The sequence below is a fragment of the Nansenia antarctica genome, assembly GCF_963989245.1.
Source record: "Nansenia antarctica genome assembly, chromosome: 6".
NCBI lineage: Eukaryota > Metazoa > Chordata > Actinopteri > Argentiniformes > Microstomatidae > Nansenia > Nansenia antarctica.
This window is the reverse complement of record NC_137676.1, coordinates 29,261,376-29,275,556: the sequence shown is the minus strand read 5'-3', so window position 1 is coordinate 29,275,556 and position 14,181 is coordinate 29,261,376. Positions and strand designations below refer to the sequence as shown.

General features: G+C 45.5%; 1 protein-coding gene across 1 annotated transcript in view; it reads right to left on the bottom strand.

Moving 5' to 3' along the window:
* LOC308160421 (myosin light chain kinase 2, skeletal/cardiac muscle-like) overlaps positions 1 to 13,369 on the bottom strand; it is a gene marked incomplete at both ends in the record, with an annotated part of 40,027 nt that extends 26,658 nt beyond the window's left edge. The window contains 6 exons of the mRNA XM_080534336.1: positions 3,392 to 3,475; positions 4,144 to 4,282; positions 4,470 to 4,701; positions 10,309 to 10,432; positions 12,550 to 12,701; positions 13,344 to 13,369. Coding sequence (XP_080390462.1) covers positions 3,392 to 3,475; positions 4,144 to 4,282; positions 4,470 to 4,701; positions 10,309 to 10,432; positions 12,550 to 12,701; positions 13,344 to 13,369 — 757 coding nt within the window. The remainder of the gene's footprint in view (positions 1 to 3,391; positions 3,476 to 4,143; positions 4,283 to 4,469; positions 4,702 to 10,308; positions 10,433 to 12,549; positions 12,702 to 13,343) is intronic.
* Positions 13,370 to 14,181: the final 812 nt, after the last annotated feature.

Below are 14,181 nucleotides of genomic sequence, written 5' to 3'. Positions count from 1 at the left end.
GCAGTAGAATGTTGCCAATAGACATATTACACAAAACACAAAACGAACAAAACAAATAAAAACACGAAGCAAACATTACTAGCCGCCATAGCCATGGTGAAGCAGGTGAACGAAGCAGGTGATCTGAAATGTAGGTTAGCTACGCCGGCCGTATGACATGACGTAAGCACGTACGATTCTTTGTGCATGTCCCAAAACCCCATAGACAAATGACCGAATGGCCTGAAGTTACCAAAATAGATTTTACATGCAAGTCTACGAGAACAGCCTAGTGCAATTTCGAGTAGAGTGAAAGTTGCCCTGAAAGGGGCGGGACTTGAAGCTGATTGGAACATACTCCACAGAACACTAGCTGATTGGACTATGATATACTCCACAGAACACTAGCTGATTGGACTATGATATTCAGAAGCAACACTGTCTAGAAGTCATAGAAGAAAAATCTCTCTCTTCTCCCTTTGGTGGGGCATTGTCCAATTGCCCCTAATGAACCAGCCTCCCCTGAATGCTGCATATAAGCGGCTTTTCAGAGGTCTTGTATTTACAAAGTTGACCATACGAACAACAGCATTCAACACATCAGATATCTCCGCTGGGAAGTCTCGGCAACATAGCTGCTGCTCCATCAGTGCAGACACTTACGCTCTGTTCCACTGAAGTCCTCCTTGTTCGACATACTCTGATGTGATCTGAAATATTTCCTCCCCTGTTGTTTCTTTTATGCAATGTCTTGCAAAAAAAGACATTTTCTGTGATTGAGTCTCCATCCACAAAGCGTGCATTGGCCAAGAGTTGAGCCAAGACTCAAGTTGCAAAGCAAACTGCCCACTGCCACGTATCTTCTCCAAAACAACACTTTCGATGTCTGCAGACATGTCAGCAATGCGTCTGGCAATCGTCTTAATCGAGAGGGGAACTTTGGCAATTTCTTTAATGACATCAGAGCTAAGCATCGTGTTCACATTGGCTTTGCAGTCCAGTAATATTAATGTCTCTTAGGGTGTGTTCTCACTAGAACATTTGCTTCACTTGGAATCAGAGTTTTTGATAAAATTCGCTTTGCTCTGCGTCGTTTAGAGCTGTGAGAACGTGCATTCGCAAGTTGCCTGTTTCTGTACTCTGTGTCCTTGTTTTGGAGTGACGGGTGTTTTGTTTGCAGATTGTGTTTAAGCTTGCTAGGGTCCATGGCACTGTTAATAGCTGTCCACCACAAAGCACAATGGAGTCGGTGCAGCAGGATCTTTCTTCAAATATTTATCCATCTTTGTTGTTAGCAGTGTCACTTAAAAATCAACAACGTCAGATTAAGCTATTAATCGCGCTACCGCCACCTACAGGCCTACCACCTATGCGCAACCATACGAGAGCTGTATGAAATCCTTTTTTTTTTTTTTTTTTGCGCCTTGATTTTTCAGGACCAATTAAGTGGAATTTGATCATTTCCCACGGCACATCTGATGATCTCTCACGGCACACTGGTTGAAAAACACTGGTGTAGAGAACCTAGCTAGACTAGACACTACTAGCCCAGTGCACGTTAGGGGACTGACAGAGCCCTACTGGGCCGAACTGGTTGAAAGTCACAGCCCCGATGAGAGACTCGGAGTGCACCAGGAGATGGGGAGGTCGCCCAGTCCGGGCAGCCCCGCATCGATGACATCAACAACATCCTCGAGGGGATCTGTCAGGGTGCTAGAGATACTAGCAACCTCGATAGCCGCTGCAGCCCAGAGAGAGGCGGGAGAGAGACTTGAAAGGATGGAAAGGGAGAAGGCCGAGCGTCAAGAAGAAGCGGAGAGCATTCTAATGAAGCTGCGGACCTCGCTGGCAAAGGGCGGGTTCGACCTCCGACAGTGGGCCAGCAGTGACCCCCGAGTCCTCCGTCGCCTCCCCCCAGAGGCCAAAGCCGCGAGCAGTGAAACATGGATGGCGCAGACACCAGGCGAAGCTCAAGAGATGACCTTGGGTCTAGTCTGGTGCTTCAAGACCGACTCTCTGCATTACCGACTAGGGCTGTCCCAAACGACTATTTTTCTCACGATTAATCTAGCGATTATTTTTTCGATTATTCTAGCGACTAATTTACCGATTAGTCTAACGATATATTTTTTTACTGTTCGATTAATGTATCACTTAATTTTCCACAAAATAATGTCTGTATTGTCTCTCTGTTTAACAGTGTCTTTATAAAGCACTCTGGGTAATAGCTGCTGCTCTTATAAAACAAAGCAGCGTGTGACATGCACATTACTCAGACGGCCGCCCCTTTAAATGATCAGCTAATGTATGGGGGCTGTCTGTGGTCCCGCAATTAAACACAGACACCTTTAATTCGGCGACCTGCTACTACTATTACTATTACTATTACTATTATTACTACTACTACTACTACTACTACTACTACTACTACTACTACTACTACTACTACTACTACTACTGTTTGACATCGGGGGGGACCCATGAAGCAGGGCTGTCTGGGGGTCCTTAAACATCAAACACTTAATTTCTTGCATTCTGGTGAATTGATATGCACCAATTTGTGCCCTTTCTGCATCAATTTATGGTGGAAATGTCATTATTTATGTAAAGGAAAACACAATATTCAGGCACCAGATGACCATTCAAAATATAATGTAATATAATGCAATATAAGGCTCTCAGGCATTCTGTACTTTCAAATATGTATTCTCCTTGAGCAGTCAACATACTATCAGCTATTTCACTAGCATAAACGAAAGCTAACTTATTTGCGAAACAGCGCCCCCGCCACCACGTCGGCGCAGTGCCGCAATTGCAGTTAGTTTTTAAAAAATTTGCGACGCACCGACGCACATTACGCAAGTCGACGTATTGACGCGTGTCGTCCCAGCCCTATTACCGACACACACCACCAAAGGCGAGACTCACACAGCCGGGAACAAGACACATAACCCGGAGGAGTGTCTACAGTACCCTGGCCAGCCAGTACGATCCCCTAGGCTACATACTCCCATACACCACACGGGCGAAAATGCTGGTGAGAGAGCTGTGGGCCAAAGAACAGGGCTGGGACGACCCCATCCCGGAGCATCTCGCTGACCAATGGAGAGAGTGGGAAGAAGAACTCCCCCTGCTCTGCGAGATCGCCATCCCCCGGAGTTACTTCACTTCGCGCTTCGGAGACCGCTTACGGGTCAGTGGCTTATCTTCAGGCTAAGGACAAGGGAGGAGAGGTCCACGTCGCCTTCGTCCTAGCCCGATCCAGGGTAGCCCCACGAAAGCAGCAGTCGATCCCGCGCCTGGAGCTCTGCGCAGCTCTGGTTGGCGCACAGTTAGCTAAGTTGGTGAAGGAAGAACTCACCTTACCTGTGCGTGATACCGTCTTGTGGTCGGACTCTACGACCGTTATCACCTGGCTCCAGTCCCAATCCTGCCGGTACAAGGTGTTTGTAGGAGTCCGAGTATCGGAGATCCAGGAACTGGTAGGAGCGGAGTGCTGGAGGTACATAGACACCGGACAAAACCCTGCAGATGTTATCACTAGAGGGACGTCCCTTGCCAGTCTTGTCCTCCCTAACTCTTACAACAACGGACCAGAGTTCCTCCGGCTACCAGAGGGGGAGTGGCCCACCCAACCATCCCTGATGAAGTGTCAGGATGAGTCGGAGATCAAGAAGTCCCTCTTCTGCGGGCTGAGTCAAGATCAGGCCCCGGAGGGCCCCAACATGGATGACTGCCTGACATTGGTGAGCCTCCAGAAGAAAACGTTCCTCTGGCACCACCCGGAGTTCCCCACTACTACCAACCTCAGTGCAGCTGACTACGAGGAAGCGGAGCTCCTGGTGTGGCAGAGAGCGCAGAGGGACTCCTTCCCAGAAGAAAGGGAGTGCCCTAAACAAGGAAAGCCAGTCGCATCAGACAGTCGAATCCTGACCCTAGCCCCGGAACTTGACGCCCAGGGGCTCATCAGAGTGGGTGGCAGGTTGAGAAGGGCCCCAAATCTATCAGAGGACACAAAACACCCTATCGTCCTGGGTACCCGTCACAGGGTGACAGAGTTAGTCATCCAGAAGTACGACCAGGTGGTGTGCCACGCTGGGGCCGAGCGAGTATTCGCGGAGATCCGGCGACGCTTTTGGATCCCACAAGGGAGAGAAGCCGTACTCAGGTTCCAACGGAATTGTGCTGACTGCCGTAAGTGGAGGGCACAACCTGTAATACCAAAGATGGCAGACCTGACCCCCTGCCGCCTCAGGGTCGGAGAACGGACTTTCCACTCCACCGGAGTGGACTGTTTTGGCCCCTTCAGTGTGAAGAGAGGAAGAGGAACAGAGAAGCGGTGGGGAATCGTTTACAAATGTATGACTACCCAAGCTGTACATATAGACCTCCTCCAATCCATGAGTACAGATTCCTTCCTCATGTCGTTCCGGAGGTTCCAGGCCAGGAGAGGGACCCCCTCGGTTCTGTTGTCTGACCAAGGAACTAACTTCCGCGGAGGAGATACAGAGCTGAGGGAGAGCTTCAAAGAGATGAGCGAAGAGCTCAGGACCCGTCTTCGGAGGGGCTTGGGAGAGGGAGGTGCGGTGCGGTCTATCAAGGCAGCCCTGTACACAGTCCTGGGAGCCCAGACCGTAGGAGATGAGGTTCTGGCCACCGTCCTCACAGAGATAGAAGGGGTACTGAACTCTAAGCCGCTCGGCTACGTATCCACGGACGTAGCTGATGTCGACCCCATTACACCGAACTACCTCCTTATGGGGCGGCTGGATCCTGCCCTACCCCAGGCTGTGTACCGGCAAGATGAGATGCGTGGGAGGAGGATGTGGAGACATAGCCAGGTGCTGGCCGATCAATTCTGGTCCCACTTTCTCTTGTACTACCTACCATCCCTTCAAGCCCGCCAGAAATGGGTCAAGGAAAGAGACAACCTGACAGTAGGGACAGTCGTAATGGTTGTGGACCAGTCGCTGCCCCGAGCCATGTGGCCAGCGGGTTGAGTGAGCAAAGTCATTGAGGGATCGGACGGGAAGGTCAGAGCTGCTGAAGTCATTGTCCAAGGGCGGACCTACACCAGACCTGTAGCGAAATTGATCGAGCTCCCTGCTTTCCCAGACTCCCAGGATGACGATCGACCCGACCCCTCCACATCTATACCTCCAACCTAGTCAGAGATCTACTATGGACAGTAATTGACTCAACCACCTGACGTGACATGACTCTGTGCCTTCTTGTTTAAGTTAACTAATTAGCCCACTAATTAGGGGGCGGCTGTTCTGAAGGCCCAGAGTAAGAATTCGAATTAGTTAAAATAGGAGTCAGTTATATTTATTAGTAGTAGTAGTTCACCCCACTCCATACCTGTCAACATTGGGATTTGAAAATAAGGGATATTTTCCCGAAAATAAGGGATATTTTCCCGAAAATAAGGGATATTTTCCCGAAAATAAGGGATATCCCTCCCCACCGTCCACAAACCATACCCCTTACATTTAGACAAGGGTAGACACAGTCAATCCTGACATCACCACTAGACAACCATATGATACCCCTTACATTTAGACATGGGTACACACAGACACAGTCAATCCTAACATCACCACTAGACAACCATAGGATACCTCTTACATTTAGACATGGGGACACACAGTCAATCCCAGGGCTGGACTGGCCATCTGGCATACCGGGCATTTGCCCGGTGGGCCGCGGCAGTTTTGGGCCGAGCCGACCGGCAAAAAAAATAAATAAATTTGTTTTACCAGCCGGCCCGGCCGAAAGCTACCATCGAACGGCCCATAAATCGAAAGCTACCATTGAACGGCCCATACATCAGGGACAGCGGCCCATTGGTCAATTTTCGATACAGACACTGGGCTGGCCCAATCAACAGAGAGAAGGGGGGGGGGGGGGGGGGGGTCAGGGGTCACGCACGCACGCAGCACCAGACCTCCGTCTCAGTTTCGCGGTAGTTTTGGGCCGAGCCGGCCGGCAAAATAAATTTAGTTAGCCTGGATAGTTACTAGATAGATACTGAGAGAGATGGAGCGCAAAAGCACACTAAAACGGAAGGGAGGCTGGGAAAAACTTAGGGAGAAAAACAAGAAGAAACTCGAGGCAGATGCTGCCAAATGTGTAAACATTAGGGACATGTTTGCTGCACTCTCAAGTTTACCACAGCAGCAACAGCAACAGGTTGAAGAGGAGGCTGGCAGGGAGGAGCGGGAGCAGGGTACAGATACAGAGGATAGAGAGGATACAGAAGAAGCGGGGCCGAGTCAGCCTGTAACCGTTGACCCGGTAAGGAAAATATAGGTAGCTGTGTAGGGGTGTAACGGATCGCCCCCCACGGTTCGGCACGCATGTGTACCGCGGATCAATTGCAAAATGTAACCAAGTAATAATATTACTTAATATTAGTTAATATCCCTTGTAAATCACAATGTAGAGTTGCCATGAAAAGATAGACGCGACAGTTGCGTGCTTTGTTTTACTCTAAAGCGCAATGATAGGTTGATAATGTAAAAAAAAATCTAGAACAACAAGGCTGCGTTCGTAAATTCGCTCTGGAATCTGATCACTGAGTACACTGGTCTACTTGCACTGGTACCATTGCTTACTGTATGTAGTCGTCTTTGTAGTGGTTTGGGGGAATACTACAGTTTGTCATATGACTGTACAGCACAGTATATAAGACGAGTATATAAGGCAAGTATTTTTGTGCTGGTGGGTGTGGTCCGACCGATTGGGGTGGGCCTGTCTGGGCCAAAAATGCCAGGGCCTAATTTTTGTCCCAGTCCAGCCCTGGTCAATCCTAACATCACCACTAGACAACCATAGGATATCCCTTACATTTAGACAAGGGGACACCTCTAGGGCTTACACACCGGCAGTTCCGAACGCCGGTTCGCGTTCGCGTGCCGAAACCTCCGAACGTTGGCGCTGTCTGGCGAACGAGCCACGAACGATACACTGGTATGAACGCGGGCTCGTTCGCCAGACATGCGGCTAGCGAACGACGCTAGCCATCTCATTCGCCAGACATGCGGCTAGCGAACGACGCTAGCCATCTCTGCTCCAATTCATCGTGAGTCTGACGTGCCCGTCCAGTCCTGAGTCGGGATATTCAGAAGACGATCCATCTGTCTACTAGCTACCTCTACGATCCATCTGTCTACTAGCTACCTCTACGATCCATCTGTCTACTAGCTACCTCTACGATCCATCTGTCTACTAGCTACCTCTACGATCTATCTGTCTACTAGCTACCTCTACGATCCATCTGTCTACTAGCTACCTCTACGATCCATCTGTCTACTAGCTACCTCTACGATCCATCTGTCTACTAGCTATGATCCATCTGTCTACTAGCTACCTCTACGATCCATCTGTCTACTAGCTACCTCTACGGAGTTTCCACTGAACTTTCCACCTCTCCCTCCATCCATCACCATCACCACACGTGCTACAACCCGGGCTACTGGTACCATTAGATAGGCTAGATATATTTCAATGTTAAATGTCAATCCTTTCAATGTTATATGTATGTGCATTTGTGTATGTTATCTGTATATATTAAATGTTGTAATTGTTCCATCTTTGATACCTGTCTCCCCCCCCCTCAGTTATTTAGTCAATGTCCACCATTTAAATCCAATTTAGTCTATATAGAGTGTTAGTGTTAAATTAGTGCCACTAAGGTTATAATAGTCCACGGGTGTGTATCCCCCCGATACAAAGACCATACCTTCACCTAACTGTACTCTTTGCACCCGAAATACAGTTGGCACCTTTTTTCATATGGTATGGGAATGCCCGGGAGTGGCTGATTTCTGGAGGACAGTTTGTGATGCATTGTCCCTCATCCTGAATGAATGAATGAATGAATGAATGAATGAATGAATGGTCTTTATTGTCATTGATATAGTACAGGTACCAAACAACGAAATTTGGGAGGGGGGGCTCCCCTGGTGCTAGGAAAGAAAAAAACTAAAAAAACAAGAAGGGAAAGGAGCTGGTTTACATAAATAAAGGCTATGTACACTACACTATCCACTATACTATACTATACAAATAAAACACTGTGCTGTACTCTATGCTATGCTATACCTATTCTAACATTTCCTATTCTCTGCAACCTTATGTACCCTAGGGTTGTCATATTGCACATAGTGTTATTGCACATTCATTTAAAGTGTCGCAGTTTGCAGGTCCAAACACATTCCACACAGTTCAAACCTAGATTAAAACATCAAACAAAGACGCATCTGGCTGGCCGGCCTTACAGCAGCCAAAAGGCTTATAGCTTGCAGGTGGAAGTCACCCCATTTCTTGACCACGCAGAGGTGGATACTAGACTACATAGACATAGCCAGCATGGAACACTGGATAGCCAACAGGCATCATGCTGGATTTTTGTTATTCTATTTCTCTTTTGTCATTTACATGTTACCACTCCCTTGTACCATTCCCTGAAGAAAAATCTATAAAAAAAGATGATATATATATATATTTAAATATATACATACATACATACAGTATATCTCAAAAGTGAGTACACCCTTTAGATTTTTGCAAATATTCTGTCATATCCTTTCAGGGGATAACACTATCTTAATGAAACTTTGATATAACTTAAAGTAGTCAGTGTGCTGCTTGAATAACAGTATAGATTTATTGTCCATTGAAAATTACTCAGTACACAGCTGTTAATGTCTAAACAGCTGGCAACAAAAGTGAGTACACCCCATAGTGAACATGTCTAAATGTCAAGCAGCACACTGACTACTTTAAGTTATATCAAAGTTTCAGTAGGATAGTCTAAAGGGTGTACTCACTTTTGAGATATACTGTACATACTGTACATATACTAAAAATAAAATTTACAAATAATTGGGGGGAAATAATATCATATGGAATTCTGGTAGATTGTACAAATTATGTAATAGGAGATTGCTGCTTACATAAGTCATATTCAGGCTCGTCAGATCATGAGCTACAATATATTCATAGCTAAGTTAGTGTCCATTTTATTTGGAAACGTCATGGTCTCAGAGGCCAAGGCAGATAACAAACTGCTTGGTTACAAAAGTATCAGTTTGTAGGAAGTGCTGTCAGGTTTTCAAAATATGTAATGAACGGTTGCCAGTGCAAGTAGATTTTTTTCGTTGAACCTCTAAGCGTGAACTTAATCTTTTCTAACTTTAGGAAGTGCATTATGTCTGTAAGCCACATGGCTATTGAAGGAGGAGTTGGAGATTTCCATCCTAGTAAAATTCTACGCCTTGCTAGCAGTGTAGTAAATGCTACTATATTAGAATCCTTGGTGGTTAGGAGACTGAAATCTTGTGGATAGAAAAACTTTTTATTGCCTTGTCAAGTGCTGTTATCCTATAAAGGTGACGACATGATTTGTGCCAGGATGCACGATTCTGCTGCGAGACTAGAGCCATTTACAAGACTGACATGTAGGCATGAGATTTAAGACAAACAAGTAAATATAAGGTGTTACTACTGACCATATTTTGGCACAATTAAAAGATAAATAAAATTTCATTATTGTTCCATGTGATTGTAGTTCACATTATTAGGCCAATATATACACAAAACCTTGTTTTAGCCCATCAGGTCAATGATCATCAGTCTATTCGTGTGAATATCAGACAAAATAATGCTTCTATAAGCGATATACTGTATTATCAGATATTACTCTTGATCCTGAATCCATACATATTTCACTTGTTCAGATCGGACAATCCGATCAAAAGTTATAGCAATTCTGCTCAACACGGCGCCCCCTAGAGGCCTTATTTTGTATTTGTGGGTGGGCCACTCGAACCCACATTTTTCTATTCTATAGACCCTTATCTTCAACTTAGAAGTGAAAAACAAACTTTAGCACGAATTTGAAATGACTGAGTGCTCAGGCACCCACTATTACTATGACCTGAGATACTCTTCAATTCGGTCTCCTGAATTGACCATATTAATAATAATAATAATAATACATTATATTTATATAGCGCTTTTCCCGGGGATCAAAGACGCTGACAATATGGGAAAAACAGAAAACACAGAAACAACAAGCAACAGATAACATGAGCACATAGAACACAGAGTTAACGATCAGGCACAGGGAACAATTAACGCAACAATGTCCAGGGGAGGGAGGGGGTGGCAAGGTTAGGGGAGATGGTTAGGGGTAGGGAAGGTTGTATGCATGTATGGGAGAACAGGTAGGTTTTGAGTTGGGATTTAAAAGGGGGAGAGTGAGGGTGAGTGGCTATATTGTGAATGGAATTGATCCCCAACCTTAGTGTGCAGCCTTGTTACCTCTGCAAGGAGTCTGGACAGCTGTGCAACTGTCTGAGGGAGGACCCCTGCATGGTTACCATGGGGACAGCCAACCCAGAGAGCTTGTGTGGAGCGGTCCCTTCGCTGCGGTCTCTCCCCTGCCCTGCACCGAGCTTCATTTGCCTGTTATCTTCAATTTGATTTCCTATATTTGATTTCAGAGGTTCATTTTTAAAACATCTCTCCAAAGAGCTAACATGGGTGTTAGCGATAACAAATGTGCCTTATACTGGTAACTGTGAGAGCAGTCTTGAATGACTGTTCTTTATTCCACTATACCGAGAGGATCGAAATGTCTTGAGACAAACAAGCAAAAAATGGCAATTGAATTCAAAGACATAGGTCACTTAAATTCAACCAGAGACCTAAAGAATAAGAAATCTACCAGTGTGTGAGATGCAGCTGTTAATGTAACTGAGTTTTACCTTTCTTGGGAGGAGTGGTAAGAGTGTGTTGTTTTGTGACATGGTGTCTGTTTGTCTCCACCTGATTTGAGGTCTCATCCTGAGGATGAGAGAGAATACAGCACCAGACAGAGACATGTCACCCTCACTTTCATACCAGACCACTAGGAAAATACTAAACATTCAAATGCTGGCATTAGCTTCCGCAAGAGTTCCGCAAGATCGAAATTGGCCCAATCCAGCCATTCACACAGAGCTTAAAAGGTAGTAGTCACTGCAGTGTCATGACCAACCAATAACAGAAGCCAAGATCTTTAGACATGAATATACATTATGTCAATAGAACAGATAACGTGTTATATACTGTATGTTAACCTTTATGTCACAAGGATGAATAACAAATTAAAGGGCACTTTTCCAGATTTCGATGGGGGTCCCGGTATTAATGGAACGGTTACCGTAGCTGGCTTGTTTTCAGTCCCTGCGGTTGTTATGGTCGTTGTCTTTTGAATGGCCGACGTTGATGGGACCACTACCGCTACCACTACCTCACTTGGTCTGTGGGACCTGGCCATTGATGGACCTCTGATCTCCTGGGGATTCCCTCCAATCCACTGCCCTACCTTCCCAGTGAGGAGCTGGGTCCTGGAAAGGCCAGATGTTATACTGTCTGGTGTCTCCATGGTTGGGGCAGCTGACTGTAGTGTATAAGGCCCCCTTCCATCCAAACCTACACAGTGACCAGACAAAACAGAATTACCCTCAACAGATATTGAAAACGTTCTCCTTCTCCAGTCTCTTTATCTTGATATCAAATTCAAAGTCAAGCCACTATGGACAAAATCATTGATATTTGTCCACTTCACAATCATTGCCCTTGTTCCAAACACATCAAAAACCTCTACTCAGGTAGTTCAGTCAGTTCACCGTTCTCATATCAGTCATTGAATACTGAATTATGGCTGAACCTTATTGAAGTGTTGCGATTCACACAATTCTGTTCTTAAGTGTTCTGTCTCTGGCTGCGTTAGTAGATTCGCTCTGAGAGCGCCGGAGCGCCCACTGGGTTCAATGTCATAACCCATAGTCTTGATACTATGGACTACACACTACACTAACACAGCTGTTCATCCCTGTCTAATGTGATCACTCTACCTTTGCACTACTGATGTTTACATTACTACCTTTGTACTACTGTATATTGCACATTGCCTCCTGGCATAGCTTTTTTATACTCTGCACATTAGATACTATATATAAACTACCTAACTGTACATAGCTCATAACTGTATATACCTCTAACTATACTGATGTTTACAATACTACCTCTGCACATACTGTATATTACATAGTTACCTATCACCACATCTTATTCTATTTATATCATGTTCTTATATCACTATTTGCACTTCTGGTTGGATGCTAAACTGCATTTCGTTGTATTGTACTTGTACTCTGCGATGACAATAAAGTTGAATCTAATCTAATCTAAAATAAAGGGACCAAGTAATTTGATTCGACAAGAGGCATTCCATGAGTGCTGATCAGATTTCCAGAGCGAATTTACGAACGCAGCCTCTGTCTCTCCTTTACCCCTTGCATCCTTCTCAAAACTCTATGGAGGAGAAGGTCAAAGGGCAGGAACCTTCGATGTTGTCCAACACTTTTTGAGAAAGAATTGAGGAGAGAATCGACCGCAGGTATGGTATGTGGGTAAACTACCCCTTTAAGTAGCCCCTAGACAGGCAGGAAGTAGGCTTATCTGGATCTGGGAAGCGGCCCTGATTGTTTCAGAGCAAGCTACTTAGTACTGGACCTTTGGACAGTCCCTCTAGGGTCCTCTGCATCTTTGCAACCTCCTTTTCCAACTTCTCTAGAAGTCTGGACTGGCTTGCCAGTTGTCTCTCTGTGGCCCCCTGCTGGTTGGAGTGCAGACTGCAGGTGGAGCAGATGGGGCAACAATCATTTCTTCGAGAGAAGATCTGCTCCAGTGTGCGAGCCAGCCAGGTGATCTACTTTGGCCTCTAGTACAGGCTGGTCTACAGTAGAGGTGGCTGGCGGAGACTTCATTGAACCCATAACGAATGACGACCGGGAGTCAACAGGCCTTCTCAAACAGGAGGAAGAGGCGGCGCTGACAAGCAGTCAACAAAGTGTTTCTGGCCTCTAGATGAGAGAAATGTAAGAAAAGTCACTATAGGCCACAAGACGAGCTCAGACACAACTGGTCAGATAGTTACAGATCAAAGCTTGCAGAAAGCCCAGTAGGTACAATTAGGTTGTCCTGTCCATGAGTGAACGGAGTTGTGTGGATGAGACGGTCCGGTTAGTCCTACCCAGAGAGAAGCCGCCGTGTGCTAGTTGGTTGACTTCTTTATCTCTACCAGTTCCAGCTTCGGATCCAGAAATAGGCATGTGGGTGGGGGTGCTGGTGAATAGTAGCAGATAACTGAGGCATGCATGGCAGGGCAGACAGAGACATCAAGAGCAGGATTCACATGCAAACTTTGACACAGAAAAAAAGATACTGAAAACACACTCCAGGCTCAATTTATTTGCCAAGCTTTTTTGTCACCTTTTATTTGAGCACACAACAATGTTTGATATTACCTTGATTTAGTAGTCACTGCTGGCATGGGACAACTTCGTACTAACTAGTTAAATCTGCCTTTGGTTTAAGTCATTCAATTGTGTGAATTGACATGTATTTAATGAATTGGAGGTCTATAAAGTATGGCTCTGCTGTAGAACACTGATCTCAGCCCCCTGCCTAAACAAAGGCTTCAAAAAGGAGGAAAAAGGTGATCTTCCAGCCACTTACCAGACCTCACTACTCCTAAGGAATAAGGAAATGCAGGGAGGCGCATCACATAGCAATTTGATGTCAGACATGCAATGACTGGCTGAGGTGCTGAATGTCAGTCTGGAGAATTTGAAATGTATTAGAGGTCAACACGTTTTCTTTTAAGTAATTTTTCTGAGTGGGGCAGTCCCACTCGTATAAATATATATATTTCTCATTTTATTGGACAGATACAGTGAAGACAGACAGGAAATAAGGAGATGGGCGAGAGGGCATGTCAGCAGAGCATGGGCCGAATTCGAAACCATGCCGACATGGGCATGTGTGCACTGTAGACCGCGGTGCAAGACCACTGGACACGTCATCTCATTTTAACTGCCAGAAAGCATGTCCACTGCTTGCTACATTGCAGCATTAACATCTTGTATGAAACAGTACGACAAAGTCTAGGGCTGCAACTCAAAATCATTTTGTAGTTATTTTTATTCAGCTTATAAAACACTTTCATATAGTAAAAACATACATGAAGTTGCCGCTACTTTCTAAAAACAAAACATGACTTAGTTAAATAAGTGAAATGAAAAGTAGACAAATGTACAGGGCATAAAACAGTCTGCAGTCAAGACTAGATAGAAACCCAAGAAA